The following is a 14,829-nucleotide window of genomic DNA, read 5'->3' as shown; positions in this document are numbered from 1 at the left end:
GTTGTCCTGATGGGCGGACATCACCAGATCCCGGTGCACCCTAAGGACATACCCAAGATGGCCATCATCGCCCCCTTTGGTTTGTTCGAATTCCTGTGCATGCCGTTCAGGCTCAAGAATGCCGCTCAGACCTTCCAGCGCCTCATGGACTCTGTGGACAGGGACTTGGATTTTGTCTTTATTTATTTGGACGACATCCTCATCACCAGCAAGGACCGGGCGCAACACAAGGCCTACCTATGTGCTCTTTTCTCCCGGCTGGCTGACTTCGGCCTTACCATCAACCCGGCCAATTGTCAGTTCGGGAAAGAGTCCATGCAGTTCCTGGGCCATACCATCAAGGCCCAAGAAGCCATGCCCACCGCTGTGAATTTCACCACTATCAGGGAGTTCCCATGCCCGGACAGCCTCAAGGAACTGCAGAAGTTCATGGGTATGGTCAACTTTTACAACCGCTTCATCCCGGGAGCTGCGCGCATCATGCAGCCACTGTTCGCCCTCATCACAGCCAAGCACAGGATGCTCGCTTGGAACCCAGAAGTCTGAACTGCATTCGAGGCCACCAAGGACTCCCTCACGAAGGCTGCCATGCTCACCCACCCACACACCGACCTGCATATGGCCCTCTCTGTCAATGCCATCCTGGAGCAGCAGGTGTATGGACATTGGAAGCCGCTGGCATTCTTCAGTCGCTTGCTCCACCCGCCAGAACGCAAGTATAGTGCCTTCGACCGCAAGTTACTGGGCATGTACCTGGCAATGCGGCATTTCCGCTATTTTTTGGAGGGGAAGACTTTTACCATTTTCACCGACCACAAACCCCTCACCAAGGCGCTTGCAATGGCAAAGAATCCCTAGTCGGCCTGCCAGCAGCATCACCTCTCCTTCATGTCGGAGTTTACCACCGATATTCAGCACAAGGCGGGGAAAGACAATGTGATTGCCGATGCACTCTCGTTGACGCCCAGCCTTGACTTTGACCAGCTCACCCGGGGCCAGGAAGCTGATGAGGAGACAAGGGCCTTCAAGACCGCCATCAGCGGCCTGTGGTTCTGAGACCTCCCGACTCCAAGTGGCAAAGGTGCCATCCTGGGCGATATCTCCTTGGGCATCCCAAGGCCAGTAGTTCCCCAGCAATGACGTAGGCAGGTCTTCCCTCACATCCACGATCTTCCACATCTGTCCATCAGTTCCACGGTCCGGATGGTGGCAGAATGGTGTGTTTGGCATAGGCTGAGGAAGCAGATCGCAGGCTGGGCCAGAACATGCACCCATTGCCAGACGTCCAAGGTGCACAGGCACACCAGGGTGCCCATACAGGAGTTCGAGCACATCCAGGAATGGTTCAGCCACATTCACAAGGACATTGTAGGGCCCTTACCCGTTTCCTAGGGCAACTGTTACCTGTTTACGGTGGTGGACTGCTCCACTCGCTGGCCTGAAGCGATTCTGATGCCAGACGCCTCCACCGACTCCTACTCCCGAGCACTGTTGCGTGGTTGGGTGGCCCGGTTCGGCGTCCCGGCTCACTTCACCAGCGATCGGGGTGCCCAGTTCACATCTGAGCTCTGGGCACAACTCGACAACAGGTTGGGGATCCAGCTACACTGCACCACGGCCTACCACCCACAGGCCAATGGACTGGTCAAATGTCTGAACCGCCACTTTAAGTCAGTGATCATGGCCCGCCTCATCGGTCCCAACTGGACGGACGAACTGCCTTGGGTGCTCCTGGACATCCGCTCCACTCCCAAGGAAGATCTGCAGGTGTCATCAGCTGAGCTGATCTATGGTGCACTGTTGGCACTACCTGGTGAGTTCATCAACGCACCTCACAATCCCCAGCGGTCGCCGCACGAACTACTTCCTCACCTCAGGGCACGCTTGGACTCCTTTGAACCCCCACTGCTGCCCAGGCATGGCACCCGCCCATCTCACATTCCTGGCGAACTGCTTTCCGTGGAGTACGTTTTCGTTCGGTGGGGCCCGACCGTGGCACCTCTTCAGCGACCGTACGAGGGGCCGTACAGGGTTGTACAGCATTGCAGCTTAATGTTCACGCTGGACATGGGTGGCAGGCGGGAGCTGTTTACATGGAGAGGCTGAAGCCAGTGCACCTCGATCCCACTGAGTCCGTGGTCGTTGCCTAGCCCAAGAAGCGAGGCCGCCCGGCAAAAAAGGACATTGGTGCTGGTTCTTGGGGGGGGGGGGTGAGGGGGCTGTGTGGTGGCTCACCACAAGGCAGGTGAACTAGCCCCGCTTATAAGCCACGTGGCAGGGCAGCCGACCAAAATGGCGCCGTCGGGGATTTCCCTTCCTTCTAGCAAGGGGCTCAGAAACCCATGCTGGGGGACCACATGATGCCCAGATGACGTCAGCGCCCTCCAGCACGGTTCTCAGCCAGTTCTGGGCTGGGAGTTTAAGTGCAGCCCAGCAGCCTGCAATAAACTAGTCTGCTCACTGAGCTCAACCTGTCTGGTTGCGTGTGTTATTGCAGGAGCAGTGTAGCCACCACTACAATGAAAAGAATAAACTGCAAGTGTTAGTTACTATTGCTAGCTTGGTTGGAAAATGTGATGCGTTTTGAAATGTGTGCTCTTAATGATCGTGTAGTTAACAGAAACACAGCTGTCTGCAATACTGAGAATAGTTATCGAGTTTTTAATTAAAAAAAATTAGACATACAGCAGTGTAACAGGCCAATTCAACCCTACGAGTCTGTGCCATCCAATTTACATCCCATTAACCTACATCCCTGTACATTTTTAAAAATATCTTATTTATAGTTTTCCAGATTTGAACTCAATAGTTTACAACTTTGTCATCAAGATTATTTACAAATCTGTGTCAATTACAACATATCCTTATCCAATCTATGCAAAATTTCTATCAAGTTGTAGCATGAACCAGCTCTCACGACTGGAGGGAGAACAATTGCTTTTATTAGCTTATAACTAAGGATAGGGTCTCACAGTAGTCTTAAGAAGGGTTCTGGGTTTAGATGGGAAACCAAGATTATATGTGAGCAGATGGGGGCGGAGCCGGGAGGCGGGACCAGCCATCAGCACAACACCCTACCAGTGAATACCAGTTCACTGCATTTACCCCTTCCTGACAGAGAACATGGGTTCAGAAACAAGTGGTAAAAAAAATACAGTTATTTACAAATTTTAGCAGTCCAGGGGTCTGGAGATCCTGGTGGAGCGCCTTAACACTGGGGGCCTTAGACTCCTTGGGTCTCCTGGCCCCCTTGTGAGGGAGGAGACATGGGCTGGGAATCCGGCTCGACAATGGAGGGGGGGTGCACTTTCCTCCTGAACCAGATCCCCCGAGGCTCTGATGGGGGGCGGCGAGAATGAGCTCCATGGCTTGCAGGGCACCTGAGGAAATGGACCCTCTGTTCCAGTGGGTGCCAGGTCCCTGATGGAGACAGTGTCCTCCCTGCCATCTGGGTATTGGACATAGGCGTACATGGGATTGGCATAGAGCAGTTTCACCCTTTCCACCAGGGGAGGTCGGTCTTGCTTCTCCTCACGTGCTTCCTGAGAAGGACTGGACCAGGTGTGGTGAGCCAGGTTGGGAGTGTAGTTCCCGATGCCGACCTTCTTTCGAAAATGAATAAATGCTCATGAGGAGTAGTGACTGGATGGGGTGGAGTGCCATAGGGAGGACTTCCTGCCAGCGTGAGTTTGGAAGGCCTTTTGACTTCAGGGCCAGTTTGTCAGCCTTCCAGACGGTGGCGTTCTCCTTTTCAACTTGCCCGTTCCCCCGGGGGTTGTATCTAGTAGTCCTGCTGGACGCAATGCTCCTCACCAGCAGGTACTGACATAGCTCGTCACTCATTAAGGATGAGCCCCGGCCGCTACAAATATAGCTGGGATACCCGAACAGAGTGAAAATGGAGTCTAGGGCCTTCATAACTGACGAAGTGGACATGTCTGGGTATGAAATGGTGAACGGGAAGCGGGAGTACTCATCAATGAAAGAGAGGAAGAAAATGTTCCCATTCGTGGAGGGGAGAACTCCCTTAAAATCGATGCTGAGCCATTCAAAGGGCCTGGATGACTTGATCAAGTGGGCCTTTGTAGGTGGTAGAAGTGTGGCCTGCACTCCGCGCAGACCTGTCAAGACCTGGTCATTTCCATGACGTCTTCCATGGAGTAGGGCAGATTGCGTGCCTTGACAAAATGAGCTATGCGAGTAACCCCTGGATGGCAGAGCTCATTATGCAGAGATAGCAATTGGCCGGTGTGTGCAGAGGCACGGCTTCCTCTGGAGAAGGCATCTAGAGGGTCATTAAGAGCTCCTGGGCGATAGGCGATGTCATATTTGTAGGTGGAGAGATGGATCCTCCACCTATCAATCTTGTCATTCTTGATTTTGCCCTCTTGACATTATTAAACATGAATGCAACCGAGCACTGGTCAGTGAGGAGTGTTAATCTTCTATCAGCCAGGTAGTGTCTCCAGTGCCTTATGGCTTCTACAATGGCTTGAGCCTCCTTTTCCACAGATGGGTTCCAGAGCTCGTGGCCTTGTAAACTACCTGATTCCTCTCCTCCTGCTGCTCCATCTAACCTGGGGCTGGACCTACCGCTGAAGCCCAGGTAAGCTGTGTTGCTTTGCGGTTCTCAGCCCCTCTAGCGAGCACCCATCGCGTCCGTTGGGACCGCCACAGGGATTCTCATTCTGACGCTTCCACTGTGGGAGATGGGGATTTCAAACCTCTCTCTCCCTCCACCACTTGCCTTGGGGTTTTCTACTGCTACCCAATGGCCTGGGGCAGTGTCCTCTCTCAGGACTGGGTCCTCGTGCTGTGCGGGCTGTACGTTTGAAGTGGCAGTTCCTTCAGCGGGCCTTGGCGCGGCCCTGCCATTTTCCTCACCACGAGGCTCCTCAACTCAGGTCTTTTGCTTCAAAACTGCTTCTTTACCATTTCTGGATGTGGATTGCTTTTCTTTGTCATTTTTGTATTCTTGACGTGTTTCCATGTCTTTTGTATGAACTCTGGTGATTCCTTTGAAGTTTTTCTTTTGTTAATTTTCTTTCTGTCTTGGGAGCTCTGGGATTCTGCCTCCTATTCTCTCCACATCACTTGACCTCCCACCCCTGTACGTTTTTGAAGAATGGAAGGAAACTGAAGTCCCCAGAGTAATCCCATGCAGACTTGGGGAGAATGTACAAACTCTTTACAGACGGCGTGGGATTCGAACCCAGGTCCAGTCCCATTCGCTAGTACTATAAAGGCGTTGCACTAACAGCTATGTGAACCAGGCTGTGCTTGAATTGACAGTTGTCATGACAAAGACCAGCAATGAGTAATGGGAAAAATCAACACCCGAAAATCTTGCCCGATGAAATTTCAATGGGTCTGTTTTTAAATCTTCCTGAATATCAAAGGGCATATTTCTCAACCTGTTCTCTGAAGGCCACTGGAGGTCCCTGAGTTTGTTGTAGGTGGTGACATGGCAAAGACAAATGTTACTGATGTAATATGTGAAACAAGGTCGGGCATTTGATGAGCAAAGAAATAAAAAGTTCTCAAAAGCTCCTCACACCAAAACAAATTTCCTGTGAGGTGATTGGGAAAGGGGTATATGCTCACAGGCCCTCTCCGCCACCAAAGGTTTGATAGTTGGTCCATGGCAAAGAAAGGAAAACCTGGGTTGTTCTGTTGGTAGAGTCACTGCCCTTGTGTCATTCAGCAAGGAAACAGTCCTTTCAGCCCTCTGAGTCAATGCTAACCCATTTTCACTTATCGGAGATATTCAGTGCTCCCAATATGTAAAACAGAAAGTAACACTTTAAATAAGGGTGTCAAATTAACAATATTTCCTGAGTTATTATTCTCAATTCACACACCATCCAGACTTAGACACAAATAATTTTTTTTTTATTTTTGCTGGAAAAAAATCTTGGATGTTAGTCAAATTCAGGATGGTGTGAGGAGAACGTTGGAGGACATGGTGTTCCCAATGACAAGGCTTTTCCTTGTCTTGGCCAGAGGTAGAAAGCATAGTGGAATGACGTATTGTTGCACTAACTGTCTGGTACGTGGTGTGCTGGTAACTGCTCATTCCAGTAATACTGAAAAAAATAGTCTGAAAACCAAACTGTAAAATTGTAATAAGCCACACTTACCCATGTTCTTTCAGAACTATAGACGCTAGGTGCAGTATAGGTCTGATGATGTCCATTCCATCTACTCCTCCATGAAGTGCACCGTGATCTTCATACCTGGAGGCATTAGAGTAGAGACTTTCATTAAATTTTGAGGTTTTCTCCCCAGTCTATCTTTTCTATTCCTGTAAGTTAATGACCACCAGACTAGGTCTGATGTAGGAGGAAAGACCAAATAGAGTAAGGCTATAGTTATTTGAATTTAGAAAAACGAAAGGGGATTTCGCTGAGACACACAAGAAGGAAGGATATTTCTGATGTTGGGGAAGTCCAAAACCATAGATAAGGGATAACCCATTTAGGACCTTGATAAGAAGAGAGTTATGAACTTGTAGAACTTCCTAGCATATAAAGTTGTTGAGTCCCGTTTGCTAGATATATTCACAAGGGAAATGGATGTGGCATGAATGGCTAAAGGATTTGGGGTTTGGAGAGAAAACAGGAATTGGGAACTGAGGTCGCATGGACAGCCAAGGTTGCACTGAATGGTAGTTCAGTTCAAAGGGATGAATGACCTAAACCAATGGTTCAGTGATTAGTAAAGGATTGCTTAAGGTGGGATATGGGTGGAAAGAAAAAGTTTGAAATCCACTGTTTTAATCGTACCAATTGACTTTTTATGTGCACGGTTTCATAACTCCAAAGGAAATCGGCCAATGACAATTTTTCTCAAGCAAAATATTTCAGTTACATTTAGGTCTAGAGCAGTGATTCTCAACCTTCCGTTCCCACTCACATATCACTTTAAGCAATCCTTTACTAATCACAGAGCACCAATGGCATAGGGAATACTTAAGGTGGTATGTGAGCAGAAAGAAAAAGGTTGAGAACCACTGGCCTCACTTGTGCAAGTTTACTTCTTTATTTTCATTGGTGCTCGTTGCCATGGCTGAAGGAATGGCCTTTTTGAAAGTCTGCGCACTGAGATACAGTAATTTGTCTGCAATCAATTGCTGTCTTCTACCTGCTCAGAAGCCACAATTTCTGACTGCTTAATACCATCTTAAAAAGGCATTTCAAAGTGGCGAGTTTCCTGTCTGCTACGCGATTAAAATTTTTTTTTCACTCTATGAACCACATTAATCAAAATACACACGAACATTTCCCTCTTGAATATACAGGGTCATTTTCTCCCCTTTTTCCCTCTTCCCTTCCCTCCCTCCTTCCCACCCCCCTCCAAACCCATTAAACGTTCAACATATACAATGCAATAAACTCATTAAACAATGTCATCACACAATTAAAATAAACAAGGAAATTGTATCATCTACTTTTACACACTGGGTCAGTTCATTTCGTCTTCTTATCATTCTATCATTTTAGGGGGTAGGCCCTCTCTGTTGTGTTCCATGTACGGTTCCCAAATTTGTTCAAATAGTGTGACTTTATTTTTTAAATTATATGTTATTTTTTCCAATGGAATACATTTATTCATTTCCATGTATCATTGCTGTACTCTCAGGCTCATTTCTGATTTCCAAGTTGACATTATACATTTTTTTGCTACAGCTAAAGCTATCATAATAAATCTTTTTTGCGCTTCGTCCAGTTTGAGGCCTAATTCTTTACTTCTTATATTACTTAAAAGAAAGATCTTTGGATTTTTTGATATGTTGCTTTTTGTGATTTTATTTAATACCTGATTTAGATCTTCCCAAAACGTTTCCACTTTCTCACATGCGCAAATTGCATGTTCTGTTGTTCCCGTTTCCTTCTTACAGTGAAAACATCTGTCTGATACTGTTGGGTCCCATTTATTTAACTTTTGGGGCGTGGTGTATAGCCTGTGTAACCAATTATATTGTATCAATTATATTGTATTTCTCCTAGTTCCAGAGCATAGCTTTTCCCATGTTTCATTCTTTATCTTTATGTTTAGATCTTGTTCCCACTTTTGTTTGGGTTTACAGCTTATTTCATCATTTTCTTTCTCTTGCAGCTTGATGTTCATGTTTGTTATTAATCTTTTAATTATCATTGTGTCTGTAATCACATATTCAAAGCTGCTTCCTTCTGGTAACCTCAGCCTGCTTCCCAATTTGTCCTTCAAGTAGGTTTTCAGTTGGTGGTATGCAAACATTGTACTGTGAGTTGTTCCATATTTGTACTTCATTTGTTCAAATGATAATAAATTATTTCGCAAAAAACAATTTTCTATTCTTTTGATCCCTTTTCTCTCCCATTCTCTAAAGGAAAGGCTATCTATTGTGCAAGGGATTAGTTGATTTTGCATCAATAATAATTTTGGTAGTTGGTAATGTGTTTTTTTCCTTTCTACGTGAATCTTCTAAATGTTGAGTAGATGGTGCAGTACTGGTGAACTTCTATGTTCCACCAGTTTTTCATCCCCCTTATAGAGTATATGTTCTGGTACCTTCTCCCCTATTTTATCTAGCTCTAACCTGGTCCAATCTTGTTTTTCCCTTGTTTGATAAAAATCTGATAAATATCTTAATTGTGCTGCTCTATAATAATTCTTAAAGTTTGGTATCTGTCAGCCCCCTTGTTTGTACCATTCTGTTAATTTATCTCGCGCTATCCTCGGTTCCCCCCCCCCCCCTTTCCATAAGAATTTCCTTATTATTCTCTTTAGTTCAGTGAAGAATTTCTCTGTTAAGGGAATTGGTAACGATTGAAATAGGTATTGTATCCTTGGGAAGATATTCATTTTAATGCAATTTACCCTTCCTATCAGTGTTAGTGGTAATTCTTTCCAATGTTCTAAGTCATCTTGTAATTTCTTCATTAATGGCTGATAATTTAATTTGTATAGGTGGCCCTAAATTATTATCTAATCTAATACCTAGGTATCGGTTTGCTTGTGTTCGCCATTTAAATGGTGATTCTTTTCTAAACTCTGTGTAATCCGCATTATTCATTGGCATCGCTTCACTTTTATTTGCGTTGATCTTGTAGCCCGATATTTCTCCATATTCCTTCAATTTCTTATGTAATTCTTTTATTGATATTTCTGGTTCTGTTAAGTATACTATGACGTCATCTGCAAATAGACTGATTTTATCTCCCTCACTGTTCGTTTTAGCAAAAGAACCATTGGCAAAACTGATAAGAACAGAAAATAAAATGGTAGCTGCAAACCACCTTGTTTGTACCATTCTGTTAATTTATCTAGCGCTATCCTCGGTTTCCCCTTTCCACAGGAATTTCCTTATTATTCTCTTGAGCTCAGTGAAGACTTTCTCTGTTGAGGGGTCTGCTAAGCAATTTGAAGAAGACAATTTCAATTGCACGAGGCCTGAATGGCTCAGGGAACTGCAAAGTTTATTTGAGCGACACTGGTTCATGGGCCAGGAGGGCCTGTTACTGTGCTGAATGTTTAAATTTATTTAATTTTTTAAAATATTGTCAGAACTGTTTGAATTAAGATCTGCACTACCACTAAATTTAAAAATGCAACGATGTCCACCTGCAGATATTCTTTGTCTTTTAATAAACCACAAATTGTATTACCCAAAGGTTGCTTTAAACAAAATCTCAGATTCCATTTAACAGTGTAGAGTAATAACTAAATCCACTGGAATCACGTTCTTAACCAAGACTGAGATCCACAAACATGCAAGAGGATTGTACTGTAATGTTGGTTCACTCTCTTATTAACTCCTTTTTTATTGTGATTTTCTCAGATCAAGATTGCACTCCATTCTGTGCCAGATGCTGTGAAAGCAACCAAAATATTCTAGGCTTTTTTTTCTATTTTAAAGTATTTTATTTAACATCTTTGAAGAGCAAAAAAATCAACAAGCATACACTGAACATAAAAACTCCCAATCAAAGCTCAAGCCGCTTTAATAAGATCCTTGTTCCTAAAGTTTTAGACCTTGCTTGATCCCGTAACGTCAGGACACATTGGCAGAGATGCAATCTCACAATATGTTCCAAATGCTGAAGATGTGACTGTAGGCAGCTGAGTAATGTAAACAAACTAATTCAATAAATCTGGAATAAAAATGCTTGTGGCTGAAAAATCCACCCATTTCTAGTGACAGAAGGAAATCTATCATTCTTTCTCTGCCAGGCCTAAATGTGACTTTGGACTCATCACAACAGGGCGGATACTTATTTATCCTTGAAATGACTGAACAATTATGATTGTGCAACAGTTGTTGGATATGCCATTGACATCTTCAAGGAATTTAAAAAAATCTAAATAACAAAAAAAAACATGACTTCAGGGAACGGGCAAAATAATGCTCTCTGATCTCTTATATCTGTTTGGCAGACAGGGAAACTCAAATTATATAGAAGAGGCTGCAGACACTAGGATCTGGACCAACATAGTAGATTGAGCAGCATCAGTGAGAGAGAAAGAATGGGTGACTGCTATCTGCTTCACTAAAACAGCGTGTACTATAGGGTCATGAATTTGGCCAGTGCAACCAAAGCAGCTTTAACCATCCACCAAAGATTAATACATACTTTAAACCATTAGATTTATTGTGAAATTTTACAAATCCCTCATTGGAAGATGCACTGCAGAAAATGCAAACTCCAAATTATGAAATACATTTGATCAAATCTACGTTGGGCTAAACTTGGGTGAGAAATCTCTTGCAAATCCAAAATTCGTAAACTCTCATGAGCAGCTGCAAGATAAATTTCTGCATATAATTTTAATTTAGAGATGCAGCATGGCAACAAACCTTCCAGCCCATGAGCCCACATTACTCCACATATACCCATGTAACCAATTAATCTACCAACTCTGCACGACTTTGGAATGCAGGAGAAAACCAGCCTCCTGGAGGAAACCCAAACAGGACATGGGGAGAACATACAAACTCTTTACAGAGAATGCCGAATCTGAACCTGGGTTGCTGGCCTGTAATAGCATTGTGACTGTAGCGACCAATTTTTTTTTTCATTTTCTCATTGTATTGGACTGAATCTGAACCCATTCAGATCTCACGGAGGAATCTGGGAAATATTTATCTTTAGTTGACTGCATTAAACAGGATGTGTTTGCCTCCCAATGTTTGATACTAGCAACATCAATGGACCTGCAGACTGGGAAGCAAGCAATATCTTCGTACAATTACACCCCGAAGAAACACAAGAACAACAGACACAGGAATCCTGAGCAAACAATGAGGAGCCGGAGCAATGATAAAGGGTCCCAACCCAAAACTGTTCACTGACCATTTCTACTCACGGATGCTTCTTGACCCAAGAAGTCCCTCCAGTTCCTCATTGTTTGCAGCCAATTGCACTTTTTAGTTCTCTCCCAGGCAGACAAATTTGTCCCCACGGCCTTAACCATCTCTGCCTGTAGTCCCATGTAAAGTTTTAGCGGAAGGTGTGGTGAGAATGTAACATTCTGATAATTGAGAAGAATCGGTTCTGTTGGATTTACCTGAGGATCTCTGGCATTAACTCAGACATATCTTCATGGAATACATAGGGAGGGTTACTAACAATGACATCCACAGCTCCACAGACCCGAGCCACTTCATAAGCATCTGTATAACACAAAAGTTGATGTCACAATATCAGAATTTCCGGACATACACAAATACATTCATGAATAGGGAAAAACTGAGAGATTCAACAGATTCTTTTTTATCATAGATTATCTCTGCACATCTCTTAATCTCTTCATTTCAATGAATAAACCCACATTGCTAAATTAGAGACACAAGAGATTGTAGATGTTGGAATTTGTCCTTCACCTCCCTTTTCATGGTTTGCATTATATCCACCATTATCACCCTCTTCACTTATCAGATTCTAGTAATTGGGATTTTTAAAAATCCAATTTATCATCCTCCAGCCTCTTACCCTTTATGACTCATTTTCCACCACATGACCCCCTTCTCCCTTGTCACTCTCTTCCTTTGCCTGGCACCTGCCAATCCATCCCTCTGTCTACCAACTCCACCTCTTAACCCTCACCACCTGCCCATCAACCCACACCTCTCCCTAGTTCATTAGTCTCCTACCTTCCCCTGTCAAACCCCTCCCACCCTATCCTCACCATACTGGCTCTCTTCCCTCTGCACTCTCAGTCTTGATGAAGGGTTCTGGCCCAAACCATTGACTGTTCTTGTCTCCCATTGATGCTGCTTGACCCACTGAGTTCCTCGAACTGATTGTTTTTTTTACACGATTAAGTATTGTGGTGAGACTTGAATTAAAAATAAACTTTAGATTTAGAAAATTTGGGGATATTCATGAAGGAAACATGTAATACTAAAGAAAGACAGTGAAACCTTGAGAGTTGTTTTTCTGCCCTTTAATCAGTACTTAGGTTTGAACAAATGGTGATCCAAAAGGGCATTCACTCCTGGATCAACTTGTACAGAGCAGTTGGGTCTGCATCTTTGAAGCCCTTTTAAGTCAAAACACTACTTTTCCTTCTTTAGATCTGCAAAAAGTATCTCTCTCATTCACTGTACATAAAATGTGAAAGTGAGATTGCAAAGAAAATATTTTGACTAATGCTTACTTCAGTGCAAATCACTTAACTTAAAAAAAATTAGGTCTGTGAGTTAACAAAAAAAATGCTGCTTTTTTTTATCAAAGGCAGAATGCAGTGATAAGGATTCACCGTTTCACCCTGGACCACCTCTGGATCTTGCACTATTTACTTAGATATAAAGAAGATAAGGATGCACTCTGGAATGTTATGAAATAGAAGATTCATTTCAAAAGCACAAAATAAACTGCTGGAAGAACTCAACAAGTCAGGCAGTATCCACGGGGGCGAAGGGATAGTCAATGTTGGGGGTTGAGACTCTGCATTAGGCCAATGGAAAGAGCTGGCGGGCAATAGGTGGAACCAGGTGAGGTGGGAGATGATGGATAGTGAAGTAGGGGTTAGGAGACAGGGTCTGGTGGGTGATAGGCAGGAGATGACAGACAAAGTAAGGTGAGGGTGGAGTTGGGAGACAGGGGCAGGTGGATAATAGAGTCAGATAAGGAAAAAGAAAAAAGGAAGTTGAACTGATGGAAACAGGTGGGGGGAGGGAAGAATGGAGGTAGAGCTTTTCTTAATAGGCTTTGGTCATGGAGAGAAATGGTCAGTTAATGTTTCAGGTCAGGACCCTTCATTGAAACTAAAGTAGGAAGGGGAGATATCAAGTATCGAAAAGGATGAGAGGAGGAAAGGACAGAAGAAGATGGGAGAGTCAGGAGGGGGAAGAAAACACAGGGAAGGAGATGAATTTTGAAAGAAAGGTGAGACTTGGGCAAGTAAAGAAGAGTTGGAAACAGTGGAATCAGAGAGAGGTGCGGGTTACTTAAAATGACAAGTGTTGATTGATGGTGGATTAAGCTTATATAGGTCGACACATCATCGTGGGTCACAGGGCTTGTATTTGCAAACTGTTCTATGTTGATATATAGCCGCTCACCGGAGGCTTAATCAAACTGGCTTGGGACGTTCCGAGCAACATCAAGATGTTACAATGTGATGATGTCATTTGGAATGCGCGGAGTTTTAAAAAAAGCTGCAGGTGACTGAGTGAACAACTTTTACTGAATTTTAACTCAACTATGTCTGATCATTTTCTCATTCTTCATTTCACACTGTGACACATTTGCTACATTGGTGACCCTGATGGGGCCCAAACGGATTTTGGACCCAACATGGACAACACAGCGGTTTTGTTCAAACTGCCCGTCTTTTGGACCACTCAATCTGAAGTTTGGTTCGGGAATGGGGTGCAGTTCCACATTCGCAAGATAGAAGTGGATGCCACTAAGAACTCACAAGTAGTAAGCGCCCTCGACCAGGACACGGCTGGTCAAATAGTGGATTTCCTTTGGGTCCCACCAGTTCTTGGCAAGTACAAAGCCCTAATCCAGATTTACGATCTCTCACAACGCGAGCGAGTTGCACGGCTCCTCCATATTGATGGTCTGGGGGACCTTGCCCCTTCGGAGTTAATGAACAACATGTTGGTACTGACATATGGCAACAGGCCTTGCTTGCTCTTTGAGCAGTTGTCTTTGGAGCATATGCCAGAAGACATCCGCCTCATAATGGCTGACGAGGACTTTGATAACCCTCAAACAGTGGCGCCTTTGCAGACATTCTGTGGTGCGCGAAACAGCAAGGCGCAAGGACAATAGAAATTAGTGCTGTATCACAACTAAAGGCGATGAGGGCGCACGTTCCCCTGGACAAGCTTGTCTCCGTGACAACTACTTGGTGTTTTTACCATCAACGCTGGGTTTCTGGAGCTCGCCGCTGCCGATCCCCTTGCACTTTTCTGGGAAACACCATGGCCAGTCATCACTAATGGCTACGGCAGCTGGCCAACATAACAGCCAACTCTACATCTGGGACGAACTCTCCCAGCACAAATTTCTAGTCAACAGGAGGTTAGTATTCTTCCTCCTTTGGGCTTTGACATCTGTACCAGGAGCACAGGTCCAATGCTCACTGCGGTGAATAACAGTTTGATTTATACGTACGGCACACAGACTATACCCCTGAAATTCAGCGACAATATGTTCCCATGGAAGTTCATTCTTGCTGCTGTGTCCTGGCCATTGCTGGGTGTAAACTTCCTCAGAGCCCACTCACTGATGGTGGACTTAAGAGGGTGCTGGTTGATGAACACCACAACATTCCAGACTTTCAGCCTTGGAAAGGCCAAACTACCTGCCCTGGACCTAGACACTGTGG

The 14,829-nt window shown here is 44.6% G+C and overlaps 1 protein-coding gene across 1 annotated transcript in view; it reads right to left on the bottom strand.

Moving 5' to 3' along the window:
- The window catches only part of hemk1 (HemK methyltransferase family member 1), a 149,711-nt gene that overhangs the window by 34,813 nt on the left and 100,069 nt on the right, over positions 1-14,829 (bottom strand). Inside the window, exons 10-11 of the mRNA XM_069942336.1 lie at positions 11,551-11,656; positions 6,141-6,236 (exon numbers count right to left, since the gene is read on the bottom strand). Of these exons, the coding sequence (XP_069798437.1) occupies positions 6,141-6,236; positions 11,551-11,656 (202 nt within the window). The remainder of the gene's footprint in view (positions 1-6,140; positions 6,237-11,550; positions 11,657-14,829) is intronic.

This window comes from Narcine bancroftii, chromosome 5 (genome assembly GCF_036971445.1).
Source record: "Narcine bancroftii isolate sNarBan1 chromosome 5, sNarBan1.hap1, whole genome shotgun sequence".
NCBI lineage: Eukaryota > Metazoa > Chordata > Chondrichthyes > Torpediniformes > Narcinidae > Narcine > Narcine bancroftii.
Note: the sequence above shows the minus strand (reverse complement) of the source record. Positions and strands in the feature narration are given on the sequence as shown.